A 26046-nucleotide genomic window follows, 5' to 3' on the forward strand; every position below is an offset into this window, starting at 1 on the left:
CTTACATGGCATCAATTGAGAATTGATGCTATGGGACGTGCGCGCAAGCGCAGACGGCATATGACAGATTTTAAATACATGTTTTAACGTTGTTTTCTGTCAGTTTCATTAGAATGGAGATAACAATATTGTATTTTAAGCTCCGACGGCATCAATTTGGGATTTAATGTCGCAAATACCCGTTTACTGTCTCCGCTAACGCGTCGCCAGTAAACTTTATTTGCGACCATCAAATCCCCAATTGATGCCATCGGAGCTTAAAATACAATACAGTTATCTCCTAAATGCCGTGTACAGTAAACAGGTTTACATTTGATTTAATGTAATGTACACTAGTTTCACATTAAATTTGTTCACATCTATACACCTTGTTTAGCTACCTGTACATAAGATTTGTTCACACTTGTAAACTATATGTCATTTAAATGTGCATTACGTAGAACCGAATTCAAATTTTCAAACAACTTTTTCTAGCAGTAAGGGTACGACCATTTGACTTAAAATAAAAAAGGGGGATGGATTTTCCACAATTTGAATTTTAAAAAAATTGGGTCATACTGATGATTGGAATGAACAATTATTCTGAATCCAAAGTTTACCCATACATTATAGTGTGAAATATTGAATTGGTACCATCGAAAAAAAAACTAAATATAAACTTTCGCGCGAAAAAAAATTCTGACTCAAACCCCCCCCCCCCCCCCCCCCCCCCCCCCCCCCCTCTCCCTTCTTTAAAAAAAAAAGTAAAGTGGTTGCTCTTTTACGAAAGTCATTTTGGATGATTTGTTGTAGTTTAAAGATGTCTCGATTACGCATTAATTAAACCTCTTGCTGCCGACCGTTTTTCAAGGTTGCATTTCATATGCCGGAAAATACGATAGAACAACGTCTGTGACGTAACATGCCAAACAACGACGTCATTCGATATATGACGTCACGACATAATGACCAATACATTTGGGACCCACTGGAGAAAACATAACTCTGTTTTATCTTCGGTATTTTAATTGAAAGAGATACAGCATTGATGAGAAGCTTGCATAAATTTATCCATGGACATATGTGTCCCTCCGGCACTGCCGGTTTGGACATATGTGTCCCTCCGGCAGCAAGAGGGTTAAACAAGACGAAGAAAATGAATTGCGATGTTAAGGATCACTACATTTCTATCCTTTCTGTTTGTTTCAAATTGTATTTTTTTCTCCAAGGAGTATTTGGCAAAGGGAGGGGGTAATATTTCTAATTAAATTTTAATAACCAGTGGCAAATATTTCTGTCAGTGTGTACGTCCAGTCGATTCGGAAAGACCTTTTCAAATTAATTATGTGTTCGGCAATGATGATGAATGAGTCTTGATAAGAGGTAATTAAGGCTATGAAAAGTGTTTTTATAACAAATAAATATATCAAGATTAGACAAATATGTCTGTAAAGAACTTTATTAATAAGTGTTATAAGTATCAATTTTATATAAAAATCGTTTCTTTTTCAAATATACATAAGAAAATTAAAGTTCTGAATGCCTAGTTTTGTGTAACGTGACGGTACCCAAATTGCACCTATTTTGACAGTTTTTTCATCTACGTTTTTTTTTTATCATGAACACAAAAATGTCCATTCTGTGTTTATTTTGTAGCCCTATCCTTCTTTATTATAAAGATACACCAATTTGATTTTTATTCCATATGGAATCATAGATAAATTGGTCTAAACTGACCTCCAAACCATAAATGATTCTGAAATGAGGAGTACCCAAATTGCTTCCATGCTTTAATTCACATAGTCAAAAGTCTAATAACAGAGCTTTTGTTTAATTTCTTTAAATATTTTGAACAATTGGACATTAGTCCATGCTTACTCTTCATTATTTTTTAAATGGATACTTGTAACATATTGTATTTGTTCATTTTAAAAAGATGACGTTCATGTGAGATTCATGTGGAACTCACGTGAGCAAATTTTGCCTGTGTATCCCATCGTTTACCAACAAAAGAAGGCCACAAGCAAATCATTGCCCGCTCTACGCATACCAAGAAACGTGCTGAATTTTTGAAAGCAACAAAAAATATCCGAAATATCCTAGATTTACATGGTGTCAAAATAAATCAAGACTTGACCAAGGCACGTAGTAGAGTTGCTTTCTTAGCTCGTGAAGCAGTAAGAAAGGGTAAACTAAAATCTACATCAGTATTGAACGGGAAAATGTTCTTAACAGCCATAAATGATGATAAACGCATTGTATCTACCGAATCGGAACTGAATGACTTCATAAACGGTAAACCAGATCCAGGACGAAGTGATATAGAAAACAATGTTGTTGATATGCCTATCGCGCGTTCCCCTGGTACTCCTCATTTTCTACCAAACAACATGATGTTTCCTCCACAATTGATGCAATACCAAAGCGGGGCCCAAGCGATGTATCAACAAATGTATGGAATAATGTCTTGATGTACTTTAACCAATTAAACCATTATGCATTTTGTACTGTGTCATCTAATATAATTTGACCACAGGAAGGTCTTGACTCCATCTTTACACTTTCATTAACTTGTGTACTTAATGTATATCATTTAATTTAATGCATACCCTGTCTAATTGAAAGTTAACTTTTAAAGATAGAAAGAAAAAAAATCAACATTCAAAAATATGCTTATTCACATATTTAAAAGTAAATTCTACTTAGGCTTTGTTTGACAAAAGAAGTAAAAAAAAAAAAAAATTCGCTTACTTTTTCCTTTACGGTAGGAAAGTATCAAATCTAAGGATTTAACCTTACCCATATCAATTCAATATGTTATCTAATTATAGTAGATTATTGACTCGTTGTTTACACTTTGTTTGACTACTACTGATTATATTTTATTTTGCCGTTCATCAATCTGGTCACCTGACCTAATAAAAATCCCAGGGTCCAATAAATTAGGTTGTACTGACAATTTTAATATAAATCTCTCTCTGGAGTTGTGTATTCGAACTCGCCAAAATCAAGTGTGTGAATATGTTTGTTTTTGTTTGTAGTTATCTTTTTATAGTTTATGGAAATGGAAATAGCACGGGTGACAATTGTATATATATTAAGGCTGAAAGTGTTGCATATAGAAGAAATGACCACTCTGACTCGCTGTTACGTTTCTTGGGATACCAAAGTTACTTGATGGGTATTTCCAGCGCACTTTACAAAGTCAGAGTGGGACTCTTTTACAATCTAGCCACAAGAGTTAAAGAAAATAAGTTGTTAAACTTAGATGATATTGTTTTTGCAAATTTATTTATGCAGCATAGGTTGGGTGATTTACCTGTAATATTATTGTTAATTATATGTAAATCTGAATTCAAAACCAGAATTAATCTCAAAGAAATTCCAAAAGTTAATAATGAGATATTTTGTCAAAAGGAAGCAAAATACAGGATGGGAGACTCTTTAACAGCGAAGAGATAAGCATAACATTTTACTTTTTCATAATATGGTGAATGGAAAGACCCCATGTCATCTAAATGATATCCTTCCCGATCAGTTTAGAAACATTCATCAGTATAGAACTCGTTCTGCAAATAATTTTCCATCAGTACCCTGTCGAACTACTTATTATGTGAATAGTTTCCTTCCATCAACAGTTCGACTACGGAAAAGCCTTCCCCCCAGATATAAAAAATGCTTGTTTTATCGCTCCACTAAAAGCATTTCTTAAGATAAATCATTCTATACCAAATTATTATTATGCAGGCAGTAGACTAGGCCAGATATATCATGCCCGAATCCGTACCGAGAGCAGTAGTCTTAGAGATCACTTGTATCAGAAAAATTTGGAATCAGACCCATTTTGTAAATGTAAACAGATAGAAACCTCAGAACAGTTCCTTCTATACTGTCCCAATTATCATCGAATTCGTAAAGCCCTTTTTGTTAACCTAGTTGGTACACTTAACATAGATATGTTACTTTATGGTGATCCGAACATTACCGATATAGACAATAAAAACAACTTTCTTATTGTCCAAGACTATATATTGAAAACTAAGAGATTCACATAATTATTCTTGTTGGCCCAACAACATGTCACCTAATATTAAAAAAAAAATACTATCTGCACTATATGTTAATTTCCATTACATTACATTTGATTTCTTTTTCTATGATATTATATTAAATAATTGTACATTTTCTGTCCATTTTAATCGATTTGGCCGTTCAAAAGGAGAGGAATTTGTATAAGTGAATTGTCACTTGTTTTCCAATCCATTGTATTGTATTTATGTACACACTTATATATCTGTTTCTGCATAAAATATTGTTAACACAAACAAAAGTTATAATTTATACAGCGCGGAGGCAATTTGGTAACAACGTTGCAATATTTTTATTTGAGTATAAATTAATGCAAGTCAATAATTATTTGTGAATTTTTCATAATAAACGTCTACGTTAAAATGACATGTTCAAATTTAATATGAAATATTAATATTTCATTAGAAGTTTATTTTATTAATCCTTAAACGGCACAAATTTATGTGGTAAGGGCAAAGAGACATATTTATCAAAATCATCATCACAATAGCGGCTTTAATATGATACATGGAATGTTATTATATAAGACGTAAGTTGCATTTAAGAAATGACTGTAATATTTTTTCTGTCTATGAAGAAAGAAAATAAAAAAAATGCTTTGCACACTGAATAACCCGTGGAGAGGGTTGTTTTATAATGTGCACTACATTTTTTATGTTGATTCTCTATTTATGTTGATTAGAAATAGCCAATAAATCATACACTGTGGAAGGAAAAGAGCAAAAGAAATAATGGTGTAACGAAAAGTACTTACACACCTCGTTATATGGAAATATTTTTACCAATTATTATAACATGCTATACAACGTTAACATCTCATGGGCAGTATAGTTTAAAAATAAAAAGTTCAACATAAACTTTTAATTGTACCAGGCTTATTTTTTAAATTAAAAACAAATGTGGTTTTTTTCAAATTTCAGAACTTTGACAATCAATGATCTCGAAAATATATAAATAAGATTTAAACTACATTTACCTTTAAGGAAGGTCGCTCGTTATGTTTTTAAATTTTCTAGATATTCGGATTCCTTCAGTTTTATTTTATGTAGTGCCATTCAAATATTTTGCCTGTTTATTTACTCCTACTTTTTCTTTCATAATTTTATAACATAAAGTTTCAAAAGTCATATTTCGAAAATTCGTATAAAGTCCTTGTTATTTTGTCGTAGTTTTGGAAAGAAAAAATGTGTAATTGTTAAATGTGTTAAAAATCTAAGGAGAATTATTTACCGCCAAATTTTAAATGTCTTCTATTTAGAAAACAAGCACATTGATCCTTAATTTTGTTCTGCTTAAATTATCAAGTTCCTTTATTTATACACTATCAATCTATTAAAACCTTTGAAAAAACATATTACATGTATTTTGAAACAGAGTTATAAACATTCTTAAGGTAGATTGTGAGTCTTTTGTCCTCTTGGGTTGTCAAACAGCAGTACACAATCTGTCTAAATCTTTTGTTTAAAGTGCTTATTTTTTTTTAAAATACTTTTTGTTTGATTTTTTTTTTGCATGGCCATTGATTGGGGGGTAAAACCGATAATGCAACTTTTATGAAGATTTATTAATGAATTTAACCTATTTTGTGTAACTTGAAAACAAGCACAGTGACACATAATGACTGCTATTTTCTTAAAGAACACAATATTCTCTATATTCTCTATTTTATTTTAAAACTTTATCGTTTAGTTATATTTGTATTGCAAACATGTGGAGTTTCCATGTATAATCTTACAATTTTGAACAACTCTGAAGCTTGATAAAAAGCCCAGCCACTCATCATTTATATCAGTTTTGAAGAAAAAAACCTAGCGTAAGCTATATTTTTGCAAAATGTTGAATAGTAAAATAACAAAAAAACCGAACTGGAAATTCAAAACGGAAAGTCTTATATATAATGACAGAATCAAACGTTGAAACACATATATCGAATGGAAAAGGTTTCATCATTTTTAATATAAACCCTCTCAATTTACCATAAAGAGGTAATTGTTGCTGTTGTTCTTATATAAACAAAATAGAAATGTAAAGCGACGCAAGTATATGAAAATTGTAAAACTATAACCACTTTAACTACTATATATACCTATGACGCAGTTTGATTAAAAACAAAACAAGAAATTAGAAATAGCAAGTAAATATGGTAACATTTTTACCAATAATGTACAGCGTTTTTTTTTAATACACGTTGAATTCCAAAACCGTACAAAAAGAAGATAAAAATAAAAGTAAGAAACGAAATTGTTCAAAATGCATTCAGAGAAAATATTCTTAAATTCATTTGTTGAATTCATAATTTTTCTGTCGACATGAATATGCAATAACCTATTTACTACTGAGCGAACTTTCACCTCTTTTGTACCAATGTTTGAATGGATAACGTTTTCTCATGGGACGACAAATAAATGAAACATCATGAATCAAAATGTTCATGAAGACCATTACCACCATTACTGCCTGATACATTCACAACACAATACATCTCATTTATCAGATTTCCCAATTTCATTGACACTGTGTTAAACCATTATCAATCATGATGGTCCATTACAGAACGTTGTCTGTTGTTTTCCTTTGGGATAAACAACTTAACAAAACTTAATATCTGGTCATAAGATGTATCAATATGTCGTAATTTGTACAACCGTTAAACTTGATAAACTCTTAGGAACACGAATTTATTCGTTATAGGTCAATGCGTTTATTTCGTTATTTATCAGTATTTATAAGAAATGAATTGAACTGTATGATAGCAGCAATGCCTTAACCACATCTCTAGACACAATGACTTAATGATGTACACAAGTAAACTATATATACAGTAGTTTACCGGTGTTCAAATAAGATAAGATAAGATAAGATATTTTTATTCAAATTAAAGGGCCCACGAAGAGCAAAGTAATTTATTATACTGATTTTCATAATTGACATAATGACACACTAATATTGATATGTTAATAATATGTTAATAATATGATCTTATATGTGTTATTCTAGCGCTAGCGTAATCTTAATGTTCTTTTGTCTAAATTAACCTTTTGCCGGAGTGGGTGTAAGACTTACTCAATTACATATGCATCCATACTTGTAAACTATGTCTATTTTGAGGACTTTTAAAACTGTGTACCCCCTTGAAAAATCATTCTATAAACCTATAAAAAAGTTAAATGATAAATTTGGTCCTCGAAACTATAACAAAACAAAAACAATATTTTGTACTATTTCAATCACTCGAACAGTGTACTGCGTATCTACGTTACACACATTTACAACACACACTTGAACAGTGCACTGCGTAGCTACGTAACACACATTTACCTAACACACTTGAACAGTACCCTGCGTAGCTGCGTAACACATAACAAAGTTTTTCCGTTTAGACTCCGTAATGGTGATTGATCGATAATAATTACGAAGCATTCCAAAGTTATGTTTTATTTTGAAATAAATACAAATGTATGACTGCACGTGCTATTCATGACAATAATGTTGTATTTGGGGCACAAACACAAACTCTCCGAAGGTACTTAGTATGTCAAACTGAAATGTAGTGTTTGGTAACGTACAGTTTACTGCGACTGAATTCGTATACATCAAATGTTTCAATTTGGAAGACCTTTTTGGTTATTTTGTATATCGCAATATTTTGCGCAATTGTTGTATTTTGATCAGCCATAGCACTCTTGCAGAAAAGTAAACTCTCGATATATGCTTTTCTTTTAATCGTTAGCTTTTTCTACTTAAGGAGTTCGGGAACTTAATTTTTTATCGATTGATATAAAAGCATTTGAAAAAAAACCTATTCCTTTAATTTGTGAGGTCAAATGCCTTCCCTTATTTATGGAAACATGTTTTATTTCCTCCAATGATACAAAATTGTATTTAGGTAATGTTCTTTGATATCTTTGATATCTTACTTCGATTTGGAAGAAGCTATTTAAACGTGAAGGTGTAAAAGAGCATCTACATAGTAATTCGTACTGGCGAGTAAGGCCAATGCAATTATTTGAAAAATATATTCTAAACGTTGTGTTTTTCTGTTTTGAACTTTTATCTTGCGGAAAACGTTTGGATAAGAAACAAAAGATTAATATTTCTTCCAAACATGACATACTTTTTGACTTTATTATGTCCCTGTAACGATAAAATGAAACATAATCTGGATAACATTACTTTCTCTAAATGACCGTTTTTACAATAGCTCAGGTTTTACTCACCTGTCAATACCTGCAATTTCTTTGCCGATATTCTCTATCAGTAGGTGTAACAACCTGTTGATGTTATCACTTGACTGATTGTGTGAAATGTGATCTAAACCGAAAACATGCACTATATGGAATCTACCGTTAGTTTGTATATCTGATTACCAAAGGGTACCACGAAAATGATACGGACTTCGTCCTCTTTCACAGGAACAATTGTAATACAGTGAAACCTGGCTAAACCGAATCCTGCATAAACCTAAAACCTGTATAAACCAAACATTTTCTTAAGAACAGTCATATCAAATGCGTTGTGAACCTGATAAAACAGAAAATCGGCCAAAACCGAACAAAATCTTAAGTCCCGAACAGGTTCGGTTTAAACAGGTTTCACTGTATATGAATATTAGAATACTATGTACATACCTGCTGTTTCTTTGCCGATATTTTCTATAAACGACTGTAATATCATATTGATGTTATCAAACTTGAAGTAGTGCTGTTGTTGAAGCGTGAGCCCATAATGTAAACCATCCACAGCAATGTGACAATACTTGTTAACAATGTGACTCTGACCATCCGGGTCATAAAGTAGGTTGACTTTATTCCAATTAAAAGTCTTAAATATTGTAGTTACGAAGTTAATAAGGGAATTCATATTAGGTCCAACACGGGTCATTAAATTGAACATATGTTGTTTTTCAGCGAAATCACGCGCCATGGCACCAGGCGTTACCATAGCAATATTCCAGTAGTGTATTTGCCTACCAACAGGTGCGGCAGCGTAATCACAACATGGCCCGAAAAACACATCAACTTCTTTTTTAACAAAAAAATTTATAGCTTCGTTGATACCGTCAGCTACATTGCATTTTGAATCTGCAAAATGAATGGTTATATTTCGGTCTGTGATTATTCTCAACTCACCAACTACTTTTTCTAAGGCGATTGCCATGGCCGGTTCCACTCGGTTGATTGAAAACAGTCGGCTATTATCCTCGGGCACAATTGTACCTATCGTAATACTCTTTATTTGTTTGGCACATGCACATAGTACTTGCATCAGTAAAAACGGAAGTATACTCCTGATATCCATATTCTGTCATCAATATTGAATGCACAATTTTAGCACCTTTATCACTTTTAAAGTATCTAAAATTTCAATATTTTATACCATTGATATTTCCATAATATTTCAGTAAAACATTCAAAACTTCTGGTAACTGTCACACATATACAACGAGATTTATCCTGAATTCCTAAGAATAAAATATAAGAGCAATTATCGAATCTGAATTTGTATTCCTAACAACATGTAGCTTTTATATCGCTCCAAGAATGATACTTTGAAATTTTATCACTTTGTAATGTTGGAATTCCTGCGGCTTACAATTTCTTACATATACATTTGTAAGGTCTGACCAATGTTTCAACCTGTATAGAATTTCCTTTTTCATCTAAGTATATAACTTTTTTTTTCAATGTTGGAATGAATAAATTCCGTTGACACAGTTTATAGAATACCTATGGTTTCCAAATCAAAAACATAAATTTCCATATATCATGATTGCATTATAATCCCTTAAGACCCGGATATTCAATACTGGTACGGATATTGTCTGGTTCCTTCACCTCTATGTAAAACCTCGCATAAAGTTGTCAAAACGTCGTATATATCCACACTAAATAATACTTAATCCTTTTATAAAATCTCACTTAACATGACATGCATAACATCTGAATTCGCACGAGGAATCAAGCTATTCATTTCTGTGTATTTGTAAATGACTGTACGTAGCCATACGTATATAATATATAATACATATACTCTTCCTTGGAGTATATCAACAGTAATATACTTCCAGTAAATTGGAGAATCAGTTATATTGAATAGTTCTAGTGCTTTAAGGGGATATGGTCCTATGAATAATTATTTGTATTTATTCCGCCCTCGGCGTAATCAGTTGTATGGTAAATTACCCACTGAAAAAGAAGTAAGAAATATCTATTAGTAATTTGTATGATATGAATATATACAAGTACTAAGTTATTGCATTTCAGCTGACGGTTTGTCATTCTAAAGTCAATTATTTGTAAATCCTTTTTTGTGGTTGATTCCATAGTTCCGTAGATCGAGAATATGCACACAACAATGGAATGAACACCTGGTCATGTTACACAATATTATACAAGGAGAATACATTTACCATAGAAAATCCAAACCAAATTTATGATCAACATAAGAAGATTGAAGTCTTATTAGTAACATGTTCTAGTGGTAATATAAAATTAGTTCAAAATTGCCCGTCTAATAACTGGCTTGATTCTATGTTTTGAAATTATGAAGAAACAAAGGATTTTAGTACATTATTCAAAGTTGACCTGAGAAGTATTTGGCTATTTTATTTGGGTCCTGTTTGGACATATATTCGACTGTTTCGGATCTTATTTTGGCCTTCAAAATTTTGCTTTGAGTCAAATGTTTTTGGCTAGAGTACTAGTATTCTAACTTATTCCTTTGAGCTCTTCACATCATCCCCATTTTCGTTTTGAGTGTTACAAATAGAAATTTTTCCATTAAAGCTTTGCAAATGCATCACTTTCATACAGTGCTTGCACTTTTCCGATTTTTTCATCCTTCGAATAGCTAAACTGTGGTCATGCATACTCATCAGAACCTTATTATTTAAATTGTACCAGCAATAACAATTAAAAGTTATTTACTGTTGACTTGAAATATTAAGCACATAAGACATTATTTAAAAACATCCTTCGATTATTCAAATTCTTTATTTTGGTAAAGGGTTTGCATAGATTGTTTTTGAAAAAAAACACGTTATATTTTCTAATAGTAAGGATATATGTTTACAAAAAGTATATTATTTTGACTCAACCATAAATAATATGTTCAAATGGTAAGATTAAACGTGGTTCAACCCACCATTTTTTCTCAAAATGTCCTGAACCAAGTCAGGAAAATGGTAGTTGTTTCCTTAAGGTTCGTTTCTGTGTGTGTTACCTGTCGTTTTTTTGTTGTTGCACTTAAGTGTTTCGTTGTTTTCATCTGATAGTTATGTGTTTCCCTCGGTTTTAGTTTGTAACCGGATTTTTCTCTCTCAATCAATTTATGACTTCAAACAGCGTTCTTCTATTTTTAAAATTGAGAATGGAAATGTGGAACGTGTCAAAGAGACATCAACCCGACCAAATAAAAAACAACAGCAGAGAGTCACCAACAGGTCTTCAATGTATCGAGAAATTCCCGCACCCGGAGGCGTCCTTCAGCTGGCCCCTAAACAAATATATACTAGTCCAGTGATAATGAACGCCATACTAATTTCCAAATTGTACACAAGAAACTAAAATTAAAAAAATACAAGACTAACAAAGGCCAGAGGCTCCTGACTTGGGACAGGCGCAAAAATGCGGCGGGGTTAAACATGTTTGTGAGATCTCAACCCTCCCCTATACCTCTAACCAATGTAGAAAAGTAAACGCATAACAATACGCACATTAAAATTCAGTTCAAGAGAAGTCCGAGTCTGATGTCAGAAGATGTAACCAACGAAAATAAACAAAATGACAATAATACATATATGGTGGTTTAGCTTTTGCAGTAGGTGTTTGCAACTATTGAAGATCAGGAGTAAAATTTTAACCACGATCGGCAGCAAAAAAAATATTGTATAATGCAAAAAAAAAACACATATTGACGTCTTTGGCGTGCAATTAACTTATAACTGATACAAGCGCGAGCAACCAACGACATTCATGAAATAGCAGACTCCTGACTCAAGGCAGATGCATCTACAGAATATCACGGTGTTTAACATTTTGTGAGTTTTCAACTCTTCGCCTCATCTGTAAATAAATTTTAAAATTCAGTTTCTGAACGTCTTGACTAATCAATTATTCAACACGAACCACAAAAAAAACTAACATAAATACAAAAGACACAAATAACCTGTCTTAGAGTATTTGCGTTTACTGGCAACTAGCTTCAAACCAAAACCAACCAATACAATAATCACGTTTTCCCATGTTGTATCTTTGTCAATTTCCCTGTGATATATTTATGTGCGATACTAATGAACGTAATTTATAAGTTCCAACAAAATACAAATTAAAAGAAGAAAAAGAAGAAAAAGGATTGAGAAATAATAGGAATGAACGATTGGTAAACTGGACCGATAACCTTACAAACTGATTACAAGTGTGAAGGATAATAACAATAAATTGAAAAAAGTTAGAGCTGTATCCACGATTAATTTATCAACTGTTTAATCTCAAGTTACCTGAGTACAATATAAACTATATGATAAACTTGATAACAGATAAAACATGTCACCCATGAAGACTATATGAACAGAGAAATGATTGCATAATAGACTCTCACCACGTCGTCATTTCTAAGGGACACTTTTTATATCATCATACTACCTATGGCGTACTGATTATTGCTATTATCAAACATGGTAATAATTATTTTTTTTACTTCATGTAATTTATATCATTTATATTACATAATATATATATAATAAAATAGTACTTCAAACGCCACAAGATATAACTAGAGTGTTTTTTATTTAGTTGTTTCGATTGCATTTAGCTAGAAAAAAAACCCCAGATAATTCTTGATTATGACATTGAATAACTTGTTTATATAGTCTTCATGTAATTATCCGGAAAAAAATCGTCATCTCTTTAAAGCTCGAAATCACTGACTTATAACATTTTATTTCAAACTGTAAATATACTGCAGTTTAATTCCTTTTGATGTTGTTTTTTGAACGAGAGAAATTGTAGTATATTAAAATAGGTTTTCATTCAACTGTCTTTTGAGCAAATTTTTCCTTTCATTTTTTTTGAATGGCTTCAAGTTTGTTACATTACAGTTGTTTTGATTCGAACATCAGATTTCAGTTTTATGTAGTAAAAAAAATGCTGGTTATTCATTCTAAATGTTAAGTCTTGTATCTTTAAAAAGATTGGTTTATACACACAATTGTATGCAGGTGAAAATTCGTCTAAGTTATAAATCTGGAATCTATAATAACCTTTTCTCTATAAGTCTACGTGCATTTTTATTCGAAATTTAACACCACGTTGTTATAAAAATCAAATAAATTCAAAAACTTTTTATGTATTAGAAACCTCTAAAATACGCTTTGTTGTGATTGAAATGGTATTTTAAATAGTAAAAGTATTTATAAAATGTAACAAACGGTCATAAATCACGTGTTTAACCAGCTTGAATAATAAAGTATTACTTCTAAATCAATTTGATCCATAAATAGCTGTCAATCAAAGGTTTAGTTTTGTATTTAACAAATTTAGGTCCTACAATACGACAAAATTAAATATCACTCAATATCGGTGTAATTAATCATTTCCGTTACAACAACACATTGGAGCGAGAAAGAATTTGTTTTATTATAATCCTTGTATCTTTGATGCGTTTTCATCCATATCATCTGCAATCACCTGCTTAATCTGCAAGGATAACTTAGGCATAATTATAATCATTTTGTCGTGTACAATCACTTCGACGGATGATATATTTGTGTTACAGTTTAGTTAAAGAGGAGTCACATATTTAGCAAGCCACTGCTCATTATGTCAATGCATACGAGTTCATCCATGGTCTCTTGTTCATGTTGCTTCTCTTGGTTGTAAGATAATTACTCAAACTAAGTAAAATCGCATTAACTCCATTTCAAATTTAGGTAAAATCAACACGTGTTTCTTTATAGTTTTGCCTTAACTTACAAATAAGAATTTGATTTTTACCAGCAACAAACTGATATAATCACATATCACTTAAAGAAATACATAGGAATACACTTCATGACATAATTTATAACCATATCATATTCCATGATTTTTTTGTTCATACCTTAAGATATGTTTTAGAATCAAAAGTGCCAACTCGACCAAAGTTTACATTGAATAAAATTATTATTTTATACGTCGTGTTTTGTCATACAGCTCATTACTCATTATATATTTCTACATCTTTGGCTTTTAAATGTTTGGATTTGAGAGTTTCTGGTAAATGTTAAAGGGAAATCACACTATTGTTTATACGCATCGCTCTCGGCGCCGCTATAGTGCCGTAACTGTATTATGACGTCGCCGTTTTTGGGTCCGTCGTAAAGGTTGCTAAATTATAAAATAGCGAGCCGCTCGAGAGGACGTTCCACTAAGGCAGTACAAATGATAATGAACATATCATATTTTTTACAACTGTTATAATTAGATTAAAAATACGTGTCCATAAAAGAGGGTCTGATTGTATTGGGGTTTACGGAATACAGAATAATGGACAAATACTGCAGAATAAAAGGCAAAAAAAAAAGGATAAGAGAAAGATGAGGTGCTTAAATATAAAGAATAAAAAATATTGGTAACACAAATAAATATTCAAAAATGAATACCCCTCTATCCAGACCCTTATGATAAAAAGAACATATCAATTCAAAACACATAATCATCATGCATAATCAACACTAAGAACGTTGGAAATTCATAGCATATTCACATATATTCAATATAATTTAGTACCCTTCCGGACCATTTTCTGGAAAACAAAGTCGATGACATATACTTTTCTTTGGCAGCGTATCGTCGGGATGCGGTACAGTGGAGATCAGTTCTAACCTCTCATAAATTCTGTCAGAATCTGTCAGGAGAACTGTTCTAGAACAGTATGTAGAACTGTCAGCCTGACACCTTTTAGTCAGTTCTAGGTTAGAACTGTTCTAGCTAGAACTGATTTGGTCAGTTCTACCTAGAACTGATTTGGACAGTTCTAGCTAGAACTGATCCTGACAGTTCTACCCTAGAACTGATCCTGACAGTTCTAGCTAGAACTGACCAGATATTTGGTCAGTTCTACTTCTAGAACAGTTCTACGGTTAGAATTGATTTCAAATTCTACGGCTAGAATTGATTTATAAATTCTACGGCCAGAATTAATTTATAAATTCTACGGCTAAAATTGATTTATAAATTCTACGGCTAGAATTGATTTATAAGTTTGAAGAAATATTTGTCTTAATATAAAGGCTTCGGCCAAATAGCGATTAATATTATATAGAGTTTTGCTATTTTGCCGGTTTTATTTCAGATTTATAATCGGCAAGAGAACATGTTTAACCTCGCCATATTCTGCATGTATGTGCCTGTTCCAAGTCAAGAGCCTGTTATTCAGTGATTTTCTTTGTTGATGTGTTACATAAATTATTTGTTTTTCTTTCATTTTATGAACATAAATTAAGCCGTTAATATTGGGGGGGGGGGGGGGGGGCATTATTATTTCATTTATTTTACATTTGTCATTCGGGGAGTCAGGATGACTCGTTTTACATAACAAAATTATCTGACCTTAATGTAATACGTTATTCCGGCCCAAACCACCAGGGACGGATCCAGCAGTTTAAAAAAAAAGGGGGGGGGGTCCAACTAAAATGTATTGTCCTCATTCAAATGCATTGATCTTCCATAAAAAGGGTGCTGTACAGTAATTCAGTTATAATTTTAGGTCAAGATGGACTGTAATATATACAAGTTATAGCAATATTGGAAAACAATGACCTCAAAATTTTGTACGCATGAATTTATAGTGCCAGCATGTCCTCTTTTTATTCAAAGTATTGAATCGAAAACAAATATCATTAGTTTTTATACTTCAGACTGAGTCGTGTAATAAAATCTTTTGACCGCATCAATCTAAACTGACCTTATTTGCTCTTTCGTTCTGCAAATCTATATAGCTGTACAGTAATTCAGTTATAATTTTAGGTCAAGAGGGACTGTAATATACAAGTTATAGCAATATTGGAAAACAATGACCTCAAAATTTTGTTCGCATGAATTTATAGCGCCAGCATATCCTCTTTTTATTCAAAGTATTGAATCGTAAACAAATATCAGTAGTTTTCATACTTCAGACTGAGTCGTGTAATAAAATCTTTTGACCGCATCAATCTAAACTGAACTTATTTGCTCTTTCTTTCTGCAAATCTATATAGCTGTACAGCAATTCAGTTATAATTTTAGGTCACGAGGGACTGTAATATACAAGTTACAGCAATATTGGAAAACAATGACCTCAAAATTTTGTTCGCATGAATTTATAGTGCCAGCATGTCCTCTTTTTATTCAAAGTATTGAATCGTAAACAAATATCAGTAGTTTTCATACTTCAGACTGAGTCGTGTAATAAAATCTTTTGACCGCATCAATCTAAACTGACCTTATTTGCTCTTTCTTTCTGCAAATCTATATAGCTGTACAGTAATTCAGTTATAATTTTAGGTCAAGAGGGACTGTAATATATACAAGTTATAGCAATATTGGATAACAATGACCTCAAAATTTTGTTCGCATGAATTTTTTAGTCAGCCAGCATGTCCTCTTTTTATTCAAAGTATTGAATCGTAAACAAATATCAGTAGTTTTCATCCTTCAGACTGAGTTGTGTACTAAAATCTTTTGACCGCATCAATCTAAACTGACCTTATTTGCTCTTTCTTTCTGCAAATCTATATAGCTGTACAGTAATTCAGTTATAATTTTAGGTCAAGAGGGACTGTAATATATACAAGTTATAGCAATATTGGATAACAAAGACCTCAAAATTTTGTTCGCATGAATTTATAGTGCCAGCATGTCCTCTTTTTATTCAAAGTATTGAATCGTAAACAAATATCAGTAGTTTTCATACTTCAGACTGAGTCGTGTAATAAAATCTTTTGACCGCATCAATCTAAACTGACCTTATTTTCTCTTTCTTTCTGCAAATCTATAAAGCTGCACAGTAATTCAGTTCTAATTTTAGGTCAAGAGGGACTGTAATATACAAGTTACAGCAATATTGGAAAACAATGACCTCAAAATTTTGTTCGCATGAATTTATAGTGCCAGTATATCCTCTTTTTATTCAAAGTATTGAATCGTAAACAAATATCAGTAGTTTTCATACTTCAGACTGAGTTGTATAATAAAATCTTTTGACCGCATCAATCAAAACTGACCATATTTGCTTTTTTATGTGAGTCTATATAGTTGAACAGTACTTCGGTTATATTTTTTTTACTGTAGTATATATAAATAACTGCAATATTGGAAATTGAACAAACATGACTAACTTATGTCTATGGGCGCTGATAACACAATAATGACAGAAGTCCCGTTACATCCAAACTTAAATTATTAAATAATGAACCGTCACAAAAAGTGAATTTTTATTTAGTCAGTAGTTCATGATGGTTTTTTTTTAAACAGAACTATTTAAGGGCATCATCCAACACTCACATCACTGATTCATATACTTTATTTTAAAATGAAAAGTACATGTATGAGAAGTTCTCTTCTTGGAAAGGTATACTGACTATACTGTTAATATAATTTGAAGAAGGAAAATGATTGGTTTTGTTTGTAGCCTTACGTCCAGTGGCAAATATTTCATTAATGTTCAGATCGAGTATATTTTTCTGACGTTCCAGACTCCCAGATATTATTCATTATCGTTATGGATAAGTTTGGCAACGAGATAATGCAAATCTGAGACCTCAGTGCAAATCTCGAGGTGCAAATGTACATAGTTTTCTTGCGTTTAACAACACTGTGTTCATTACTATGATATCCCATAATTCATCCACTGTACAATTTTCGTTCGAGCATTTGTCCAAACAGAATCTTAAATCATGAATGTAAATCCAAGGCAAACAAGGTAAATTAAGATTAAATTTACTTGAATTAAATGCAGAGTTATATTTACGAAGAGACTGTTAAAAACGGGGAACGAAGAAACGTAAACAATGATGTTTCATTTGCAATCTCATAAAAATATTTCTCCGATGAGTTGGATAACCTCCTATCCACTTCGATATTTGTACATGTAAATTTTGATCAGTAAAAAATATAGAAAAATCTGCTATTATATATAGTAAAGTAATTGGAACTGATTGTTTCTTCTAAATTCTAAATTGCCCTTTCTGCAGTGACGTCATTTAGAACTGTTCTACAGTCCTGACTGATTTAGTAAGTTCTGCTGACAGTTCTACGGTTAGAACTGATTTGGTCAGTTCTACCTAGAACTGATCCTGACAGTTCTACCCTAGAACTGATCCTGACAGTTCTACCTAGAACTGATTTAGTCAGTTCTACCTAGAACTGATCCTGACAGTTCTACCTAGAACAGTTCTAGGGTAGAACTGTTCTAGCTAGAACTGTTCTAGGACAGGTTAGAACAGTTCTATGACAGAATATTCTGACAGTTCTAATGAGAGGTTAGAAGTGATCTCCACTGTATGTACGGTTCAGGATATATTTTCGGGGGGATACTAATAGGTCAAGTGTAACAGCATTTTAGTGTACAGCTTCCGGAATCTGTAGTTTTCTGTCCAACAGAGGTTTGTAAATAAGAATAATGAGTTTCGACTTTCAGTGTTCTCATATCACATGCATGAAACGTCATAACTATAGTCTTCTATACTACATGTATAAACAATTCATCAAAAATCTCATTTCATATTTGTATTTACCCGGCTCAGCTTGTCGGGTTAATACAAAGCAGGGTCAAAATTAATATGTTCTAGTTCTGAATATGCATTTAACTTGCCACTGGACGTAAATTATGTGTGAAGTGCTATTTGAAATCGTTATTTATTTCACATGTGACGACTGAAATTATCCAAGTGTCGTCTATCTTTCCCAAATGTTCCCTTGACATCTAACGACTCTCAATTTTTTTTTTTTGGGGGGGGGGGGGGGGGTGCATGAAAACGAGTGATTCGTAGAGAAATCATATTTATTGAAATATTGAACGTTAATAGAATAACGCTAGTTGAGAATCGTCCAAAATTTTACATCGGTTGCTGGCTGTCGAACTCAAAGAAAATATAGCACCGTATTATAATGTACATGTTGCCAGTCAACCTTTCTTTAATGCTTTGTTTAGACTAACATCTTTTGGGCACAAAAAAAAAACAAATAGTTTGTAGTATTTCTTCAAACTGTGGTTAGCGAACTGTAGGACCAGCAAGTTAAATATAAGGCCGCCAGACGTCAAATAATCTGGGAATTATCAAACACTATGCCTATAAAAAAAAAAGAAGATGTGGTATGATTGCCAATGAGAAAACTATCCACAAGAGACCAAAATAACACAGCAATTAACAACTATAGGTCACCGTACGACCTTCAACAATGAGCCTGCAAAGCCCATACCGCATAGTCAGCTATAAAAGGACCTGAAATGACAATATAAAACAATTCAAATGAAAACTGGAAAATCCCCCATTTTTAAATGAATAAAACACCATATCTCGGAAACGTGAAATCGAAAATCTATAAAATTGTAAAGGGAGCTAAATTCAATAGATATGAACAATTCACCATTGTTTCATGAGGACTGCTGAAAGCATTATTGAGTTATTGTCCGAAAACTGTAAAAAAAAAAACACACCTTTTTTAAATGAATAAAACCCTATAACTCGGAAACATAAAATCCAAAATTCATAAAAAACGAAAGGGAGCTCACGTCAATAGATATAAACAATTCACCAAAATGCCAATTGGTTATAGCGTCCGACATGTTGACGACGGACGGACAGACGGATAACGATATACCATAATACGTCCCGTAAAAGAGCGCATAAAAATTGAACACGTACTATACAATTGGCTTTAAAAGTCTCCATCAAGAGAAATATTTAACACACACACACACACATGTATTTATTTAGAGTTACATGTCTAACAGAGTACTGCTAAATAGTAACCAACACATTAATGGTCAGTCTCGTGAAAGAATATTCCACTCATAGTAGACAAATGTTTTGTAATGATGTTCATGTAATATTTGCCACTGAAAGTTTTGCAAAATTTAAGAAAACAATGGGAAAAAGACCCAAAAATAGTAATAATAGTTCAGATGTAGGTTCGTGTTCAGATCACCCAATGTGCTCTCTTGCCTGTCGACAGTGAAACAGTAAGATTATCGGATTCCGACCATGACTGAAAGGGACAACAACCAGTTTTTTTTAATACAAAGGTAGCTGATTGATTCGTTGGTTCTTTTTTTTTAAAGGCCAATATGATATCGCAGAGAGTGCTTACATTGGCACACAGATTCAATCAGTTATTTTTAAATTAACTATTATTAACCAGTTTTGATAAAAAAAAAAAAGTACATATACCGTAATGAAAGATAAATGTGATAAAAGAATAAACATTCAAAGAAAAAAAGTTGTACCAACAGAAAATAGAAATTGCAACCTTACTCTTAATTTCATTGAATCTCAAAATTTAAACTCTTACCAGAATTTTTAATCTATCTTACAGTATAACTCGGGAGTTTCTAAGTGTAACTCGAGCTTTAACAAGAACTCTTACTGGAATAAATGTTCGAAATCAAAATAGAACTAGAAAAACTGTAAGTCGAACTTAATTTGGTTCGATTATGGAGCGTTGTGTAAGTACGGAAATGTTAACCAATTTTAAATTTCTTCCGAAAATGGTGTCATTAAGGACTGTTTTTAAAGTGGCGAGTTTGTGGCTTTTTAAACACGGCATTTCAGGTTTTATCTTCCCGGTGCAGACAAGTTAGTGAATTCATTCTTTTTGCAGTCTAAATGGAATGTGTTACTTTTCAGCCCGGATACCCTCAGTCTTACGAAGTAGAAGATTCTTAATCTGCAAGCCGTAAATAATTTCTTTAATACAGCATGAGGCAAACATTCGTTTTCCCTATACGACAAATGCAATTAAAAAATTAAGATGACTTCAACTTTGACAATTACTTTATAATAAACTGTTTCTGTATGTAATGTTAAAAAAATTCGATAGTTTGATAAAAATATCAATGAATAATCGAAATACCTTGAATTTTTTTTATTATAATTTGTAGTGAAAGGGTTTAATTCAACCCAATAGTTCCAAGCAATGCAAGAGATGCTCCTATGCTAGCAACGTCGTTCTATAACGTTAGTTATAGTTCCCGCCAAAATTCGATAATAAGATTAAATCCGTTTTAGAGGATTCAAAACATCGGTGACCCCCCTTTTTTATTTATGCATTTAAAATCTCCCCTAAGGCTGCAACTTATGTAGAAGTTTGAAGGGGAAAACATTAGTAGATTTTTTTTATTTCAAGAATAATCTATAATAAATAGAAATTAAAAATGGCGGGAAACGTTCAAAGGCCTTGAAAAATAAGGAAACTGAGAAAAATAAATATGTATAAGGTAAAAGTTACAATTGACTGTTTCATTTATACCAGTTAAACATCGTTTTTCAATAATTTTGCCTTAAAATAGCAACTTAAAGCGCTATTTCTATATTTCGACATAACTAGATTCTTTACATTTTGATGACGTCATATCTTGAAAACAACATCGGTGACCCCAATTTTTTTTTCGTCTAAAATATTGAAATAAGTGTGTACTTTCTACATGCAAAATTTCAATAAATTATTATTAGTAGTATAAATAGTGTGATTTCCCTTTAAACCAGAAACCTTTAGAGACAGGAAAATTAATAAAGACTTATTTTCCTTTCGGTGTTTGTTCATTACTGAGTTATAGTTTTTGAGTTTTAACATTCAGCTTACATTTTTGACTTGTATGCATGTTAACAAAACATAAAAATAGCTAATGTTCTGATTTTGAGACACACAATTTTGTTCCAATATAGCCGGTGGAACTTTTTTGTTCTTAAAATATCCTGATTAAAATACAATTAAAAAAATATCCTTGTTGTTATTTATGCAGTTACTTAGTACACGGAAACAGTATGCACTTTAAAAACTTTGAGGGGAAATTCTAGGCACTTTATTGGATGAGCAGTTGTTTTAAATTTTGTCTTATAAGTAAAATGACACCACAGGATATATTGAGACAGACATAGTAGAAAATACAAGACGTACAAATAAACTCATTCCAGATACAAGCCTTAAAATTTTGTACGCGAAGCGCAAGTTTTGTATACAAAAAAATCTCCAGTGACGTTCAAATAAAAAAGCAAAAACTGAAAAGGCCAATTAAATAAAATACAAGCAATTTTAAGAGCAGTAATATTCATACATTCAATTTTCCCCCCAAATACAGTTAAGCTTATCTTTTTCTGTGGGTCGTAAACCGTTAATATTGTTATAAGTTTAAAGTTTTGTAAACTGTAATTTTATAATGATGACAATATAAAAAAAAAAAAAAAAAATACCGATCTTTAATTAAAGTTCAAAACGAAAAGTTCCTTGACCAAAGGCAAAATCAAAAGCTAAAACAAATCAAACGAATTGAAAACTGTCATATTCCTGACTTGGTACAGACATTTTCTAACGTAGAAAATAGTGGATTAAATCTGGTTCTATAGATACATTATAACAAATCTCAACATAGATGTGCTGATAATCGCGGTGAAAACCACTACTAGCAGTGATATTGACTAATAGGCTGTTAATAATATATATCACTAAAGTTTTGTCAGTGACTCTCGATTAAAAAAAAGTAAGAAGGCCACAATTGAGATTTACATTCACAGAACCTGTAACATTTAACCACGACTTTTACATTGCACACATATTTGCAATATAGCTAATAAATATCTTTTAATTGTTGTCCTGTCCAATTGACGGTTACCATTCACACCTTCATTCATATCTTCATGGTTATTTTATTCTCAGTGAAGCTATTACATATATATAAATCTCTTGATAAGTTTATACTCAGTGTAAATATGATATATATCTAGTATGAATCGTATCTTAGCAAGTTAAATGACACCACGGGATATATTGATACAGAAGACATAATTAGGAAAGCCAACAAGTACAAACTATAGAAGTGTAAGCATCCTTAACAAATCATTCCTAAGGAAGTTTTAAATGCCATCAATACGCATCAACGTGCTGTTCACGACTGGCAAAACTGTGCAATAGATTTATAATTATATCAAGCGGGGCTATTTAATTCTAATACGTGACGGATTGTAGCCGGATTTACCAATAAAAGCAAACGTTATTGGTATTAGAAACGACAAATAAAAGTAATTTATGTGACTAGCAGGTATTTGTAATAAAAAAAAACCAAGTGAGTTCTTATCCATATAGTATGTATACATATATTTCAAAGAAAGAACAGAAGAAATGGGTAAAAAGTCAATAAGACACAAACAAGTACTAGAAATAGTAAAATCAAGCAACTGTCTTTTTATACAGTCACATTTTTTATGTTTAAATTTATTATCGATGGTACATGGCCGTTAAGCTTATATACAAAAAAGAGTGAGACAAAACAGTGTGTCATATAGCATTGTCTTTTAAAATATATATCTCAGATGAAATATAATTGATAAAATCAAGAATCTGCAAAAAAATCAAAACGGTTTGTTTGCCGTACCAATAACTAAATGATGTAAATCATAAAACCTCAGCGTTGAATTTTAATATGCAACATAGTGTCGAAACTATATCATGCCTGGTTTGACGACATTGATTTACTCAAGAAATTTCAGGTCTAAATCATGGATAAAACCCCACCCATTCACAAAACTCACTTCACGAACCTCATAATATATTTGTACCTATAAAAAGTCAAATTACGTGGTACACTGTACATGATCGTTAAGTTTTTATACCGTTTTATGTAAATGTGTTAGAAAAACATACGTTTTATAAAAACTTAATGTAGAATATTTTATTTTGGTTTAAAAATATTGAATGCCGATTAGAATGGTTTTAGTGTTATATACATGTGCATATTATACACGTACCATTAGATCACTGCTAGTACAAAGTTACGCATGACATCTCTTTTTTATGACATTTTTATAACCAGTTGACAAAAACATTTCCAAGGTTCTTAAATGACTTCTAATTTAATGCAGTGATACGTTTTATTACATAACAAGCTATTTTGTTTCGAGTAGTGACGCTGAAATTAGTTTTCAGAAGTCGTTCCATAAATTTGTTTCTCAAATCATGCACCTTTGACCAATCATAGTAGCGATACAAAAATAATATCCTTTTTAAAACATAATTTGAAAAGATATATAATCAATTTATTAAATATACTTAGTCAGATAATATCCAACATTCAAAATATTAAGTACCTGGCATATCACAATATTCTTTAAGGTACAAAAACTTAAAAAGTACAATATAAACACATTTTAACATGTTTCTAAAATTTCCCCTGAAATTGTTAGACAACTAAAGTTCCAACTCCTTCTGGCAGAATTGATCTTTGATGAATTAAGACTTTTCTACGAATGTCACCTTTGATGATTCTTGTAGTTCCAAACGCTGCTACGTATTTATATATACCTATCTTTCATATGTAGATCAACAAAAGTGCTTCTGATGCACGAAATTTATAAAGATAAAGGCAACAGAAGTACACCGCTGTTCGAATATAGAATTGTTTTCCTTTTGATTTCCCAAAAAACTTGGTCTTTTTCTGTTGTTTCTGTTGTTTCTGGGGTTTTTAGTTGTTTTTTTTCTTTTGCTTTACAAACATTTATCTACATGCATGCATTGGACCACTGGTGTGTATTTCAGATAAAACAGGCTACTGATGCACAAAATTATGAGTGATGAGAATTTTTTAACTACGATTTGAGTTCTGGCAATTTGGATTAATTACTCCCATGTATTTCCGTTTGTCTCAAGTTAACAGTAGTTATTACTTACAAATGTATTTATCAGTTAATAAAGGAACACTAAAATGTATTATGACAACATCTTTATTTTGTTTGTTTTCGTTTCCAAATATGCTTTGTTTTCCCCGTTTGTTTCAAGTTAAGGATAATTCTTACCAGTTAATAAAAGCACAATAAAATGTAAATGTATATATAAGGACAACATTTTTATTTTATAATATATAGTAGTTATATTTATGTTACTATAAACTTCTTACCTGTATAATGATTTACTCCTATGTGAAAAGGATTGATAATAAACATTTTGTGAACAGCATCAATTACACATTTATACTCATTTAAATGCATTAGATAGCAAGGTAATAACCTTTCAATGAGACACATGTAATTTGTTTTCATCAAAAGATATTTATAATGAATAACGAATGAATATGATTATTGTGTTTCTGGTATTATTGAATAAAGATGATGTCTAACCACATTGCAGTAATATAGGGAAATGTACATGTATTTATTAATGTTTTGAGGGAGTTAAATTTTAGCTGTGGAACCAGGAATTCAACACCTTGGATACATCTTTGTGGATACTATGTGATAAATGTCCTCCTTTACATCCTAATTCATTGTGGTGCTTCTAAGAATGTAGAAGCTGTCTGATGCAGATTTGTTATATTGTGTGTACGTTTACAGCACAAGTTCGGTCTATAAAGTCAAAGGGGTAAATTGTGTTTACATACAAATGTTAAGTATTCTCTGTTGTTGTTTGTCTTTTTAGCGAGTCGTTTGATTGGTACAGCTGAATGCACTGTATTCTGTTGTACAGTGAAACATATTTGATGATTATTCCTGTAAATCTTTATATGTTTTATGATTTGACATACAAATACTGCTTTCTAAGCTCTGTTACAGGTCCTGATGGCGGAGTGGCATAATCAATGCATCTAGAGTCGTCAGTAGCCTGTTGACAATCCAGTTATGTGTTGGAATGCTACAGTGCGTTCAACACCAACCTCTTTTGTGGAAATGTGTTTCAAATAAACATTTTTTACAATAAAAATTACAAAAACAAACCAAGCGAAACTTTTGCAACATTTATGTTTCGAATTGATTAA

The 26046-nt window shown here is 31.7% G+C and overlaps 1 protein-coding gene across 6 annotated transcripts in view; it reads right to left on the bottom strand.

Annotated features, from left to right (window-relative positions):
• LOC139495139 (atrial natriuretic peptide receptor 1-like) overlaps window positions 1–26046 on the bottom strand; it is a 440175-nt gene that overhangs the window by 340564 nt on the left and 73565 nt on the right. For 4 of the 6 annotated variants that reach the window (XM_071283316.1, XM_071283309.1, XM_071283313.1 and 1 more), the window contains exon 2: window positions 8697–10253. In XM_071283316.1, the coding sequence (XP_071139417.1) occupies window positions 8697–9366 (670 nt within the window). In that variant the 5' untranslated portion in view covers window positions 9367–10253. Of the gene's footprint in view, window positions 1–8696; window positions 10254–25191; window positions 25270–26046 lie in introns of those variants that run through there. The other 2 variants (XM_071283308.1, XM_071283315.1) reach the window with 2 other exon arrangements.

The sequence above is a fragment of the Mytilus edulis genome, chromosome 11, assembly GCF_963676685.1.
Source record: "Mytilus edulis chromosome 11, xbMytEdul2.2, whole genome shotgun sequence".
Taxonomy (NCBI): Eukaryota; Metazoa; Mollusca; class Bivalvia; order Mytilida; family Mytilidae; genus Mytilus; species Mytilus edulis.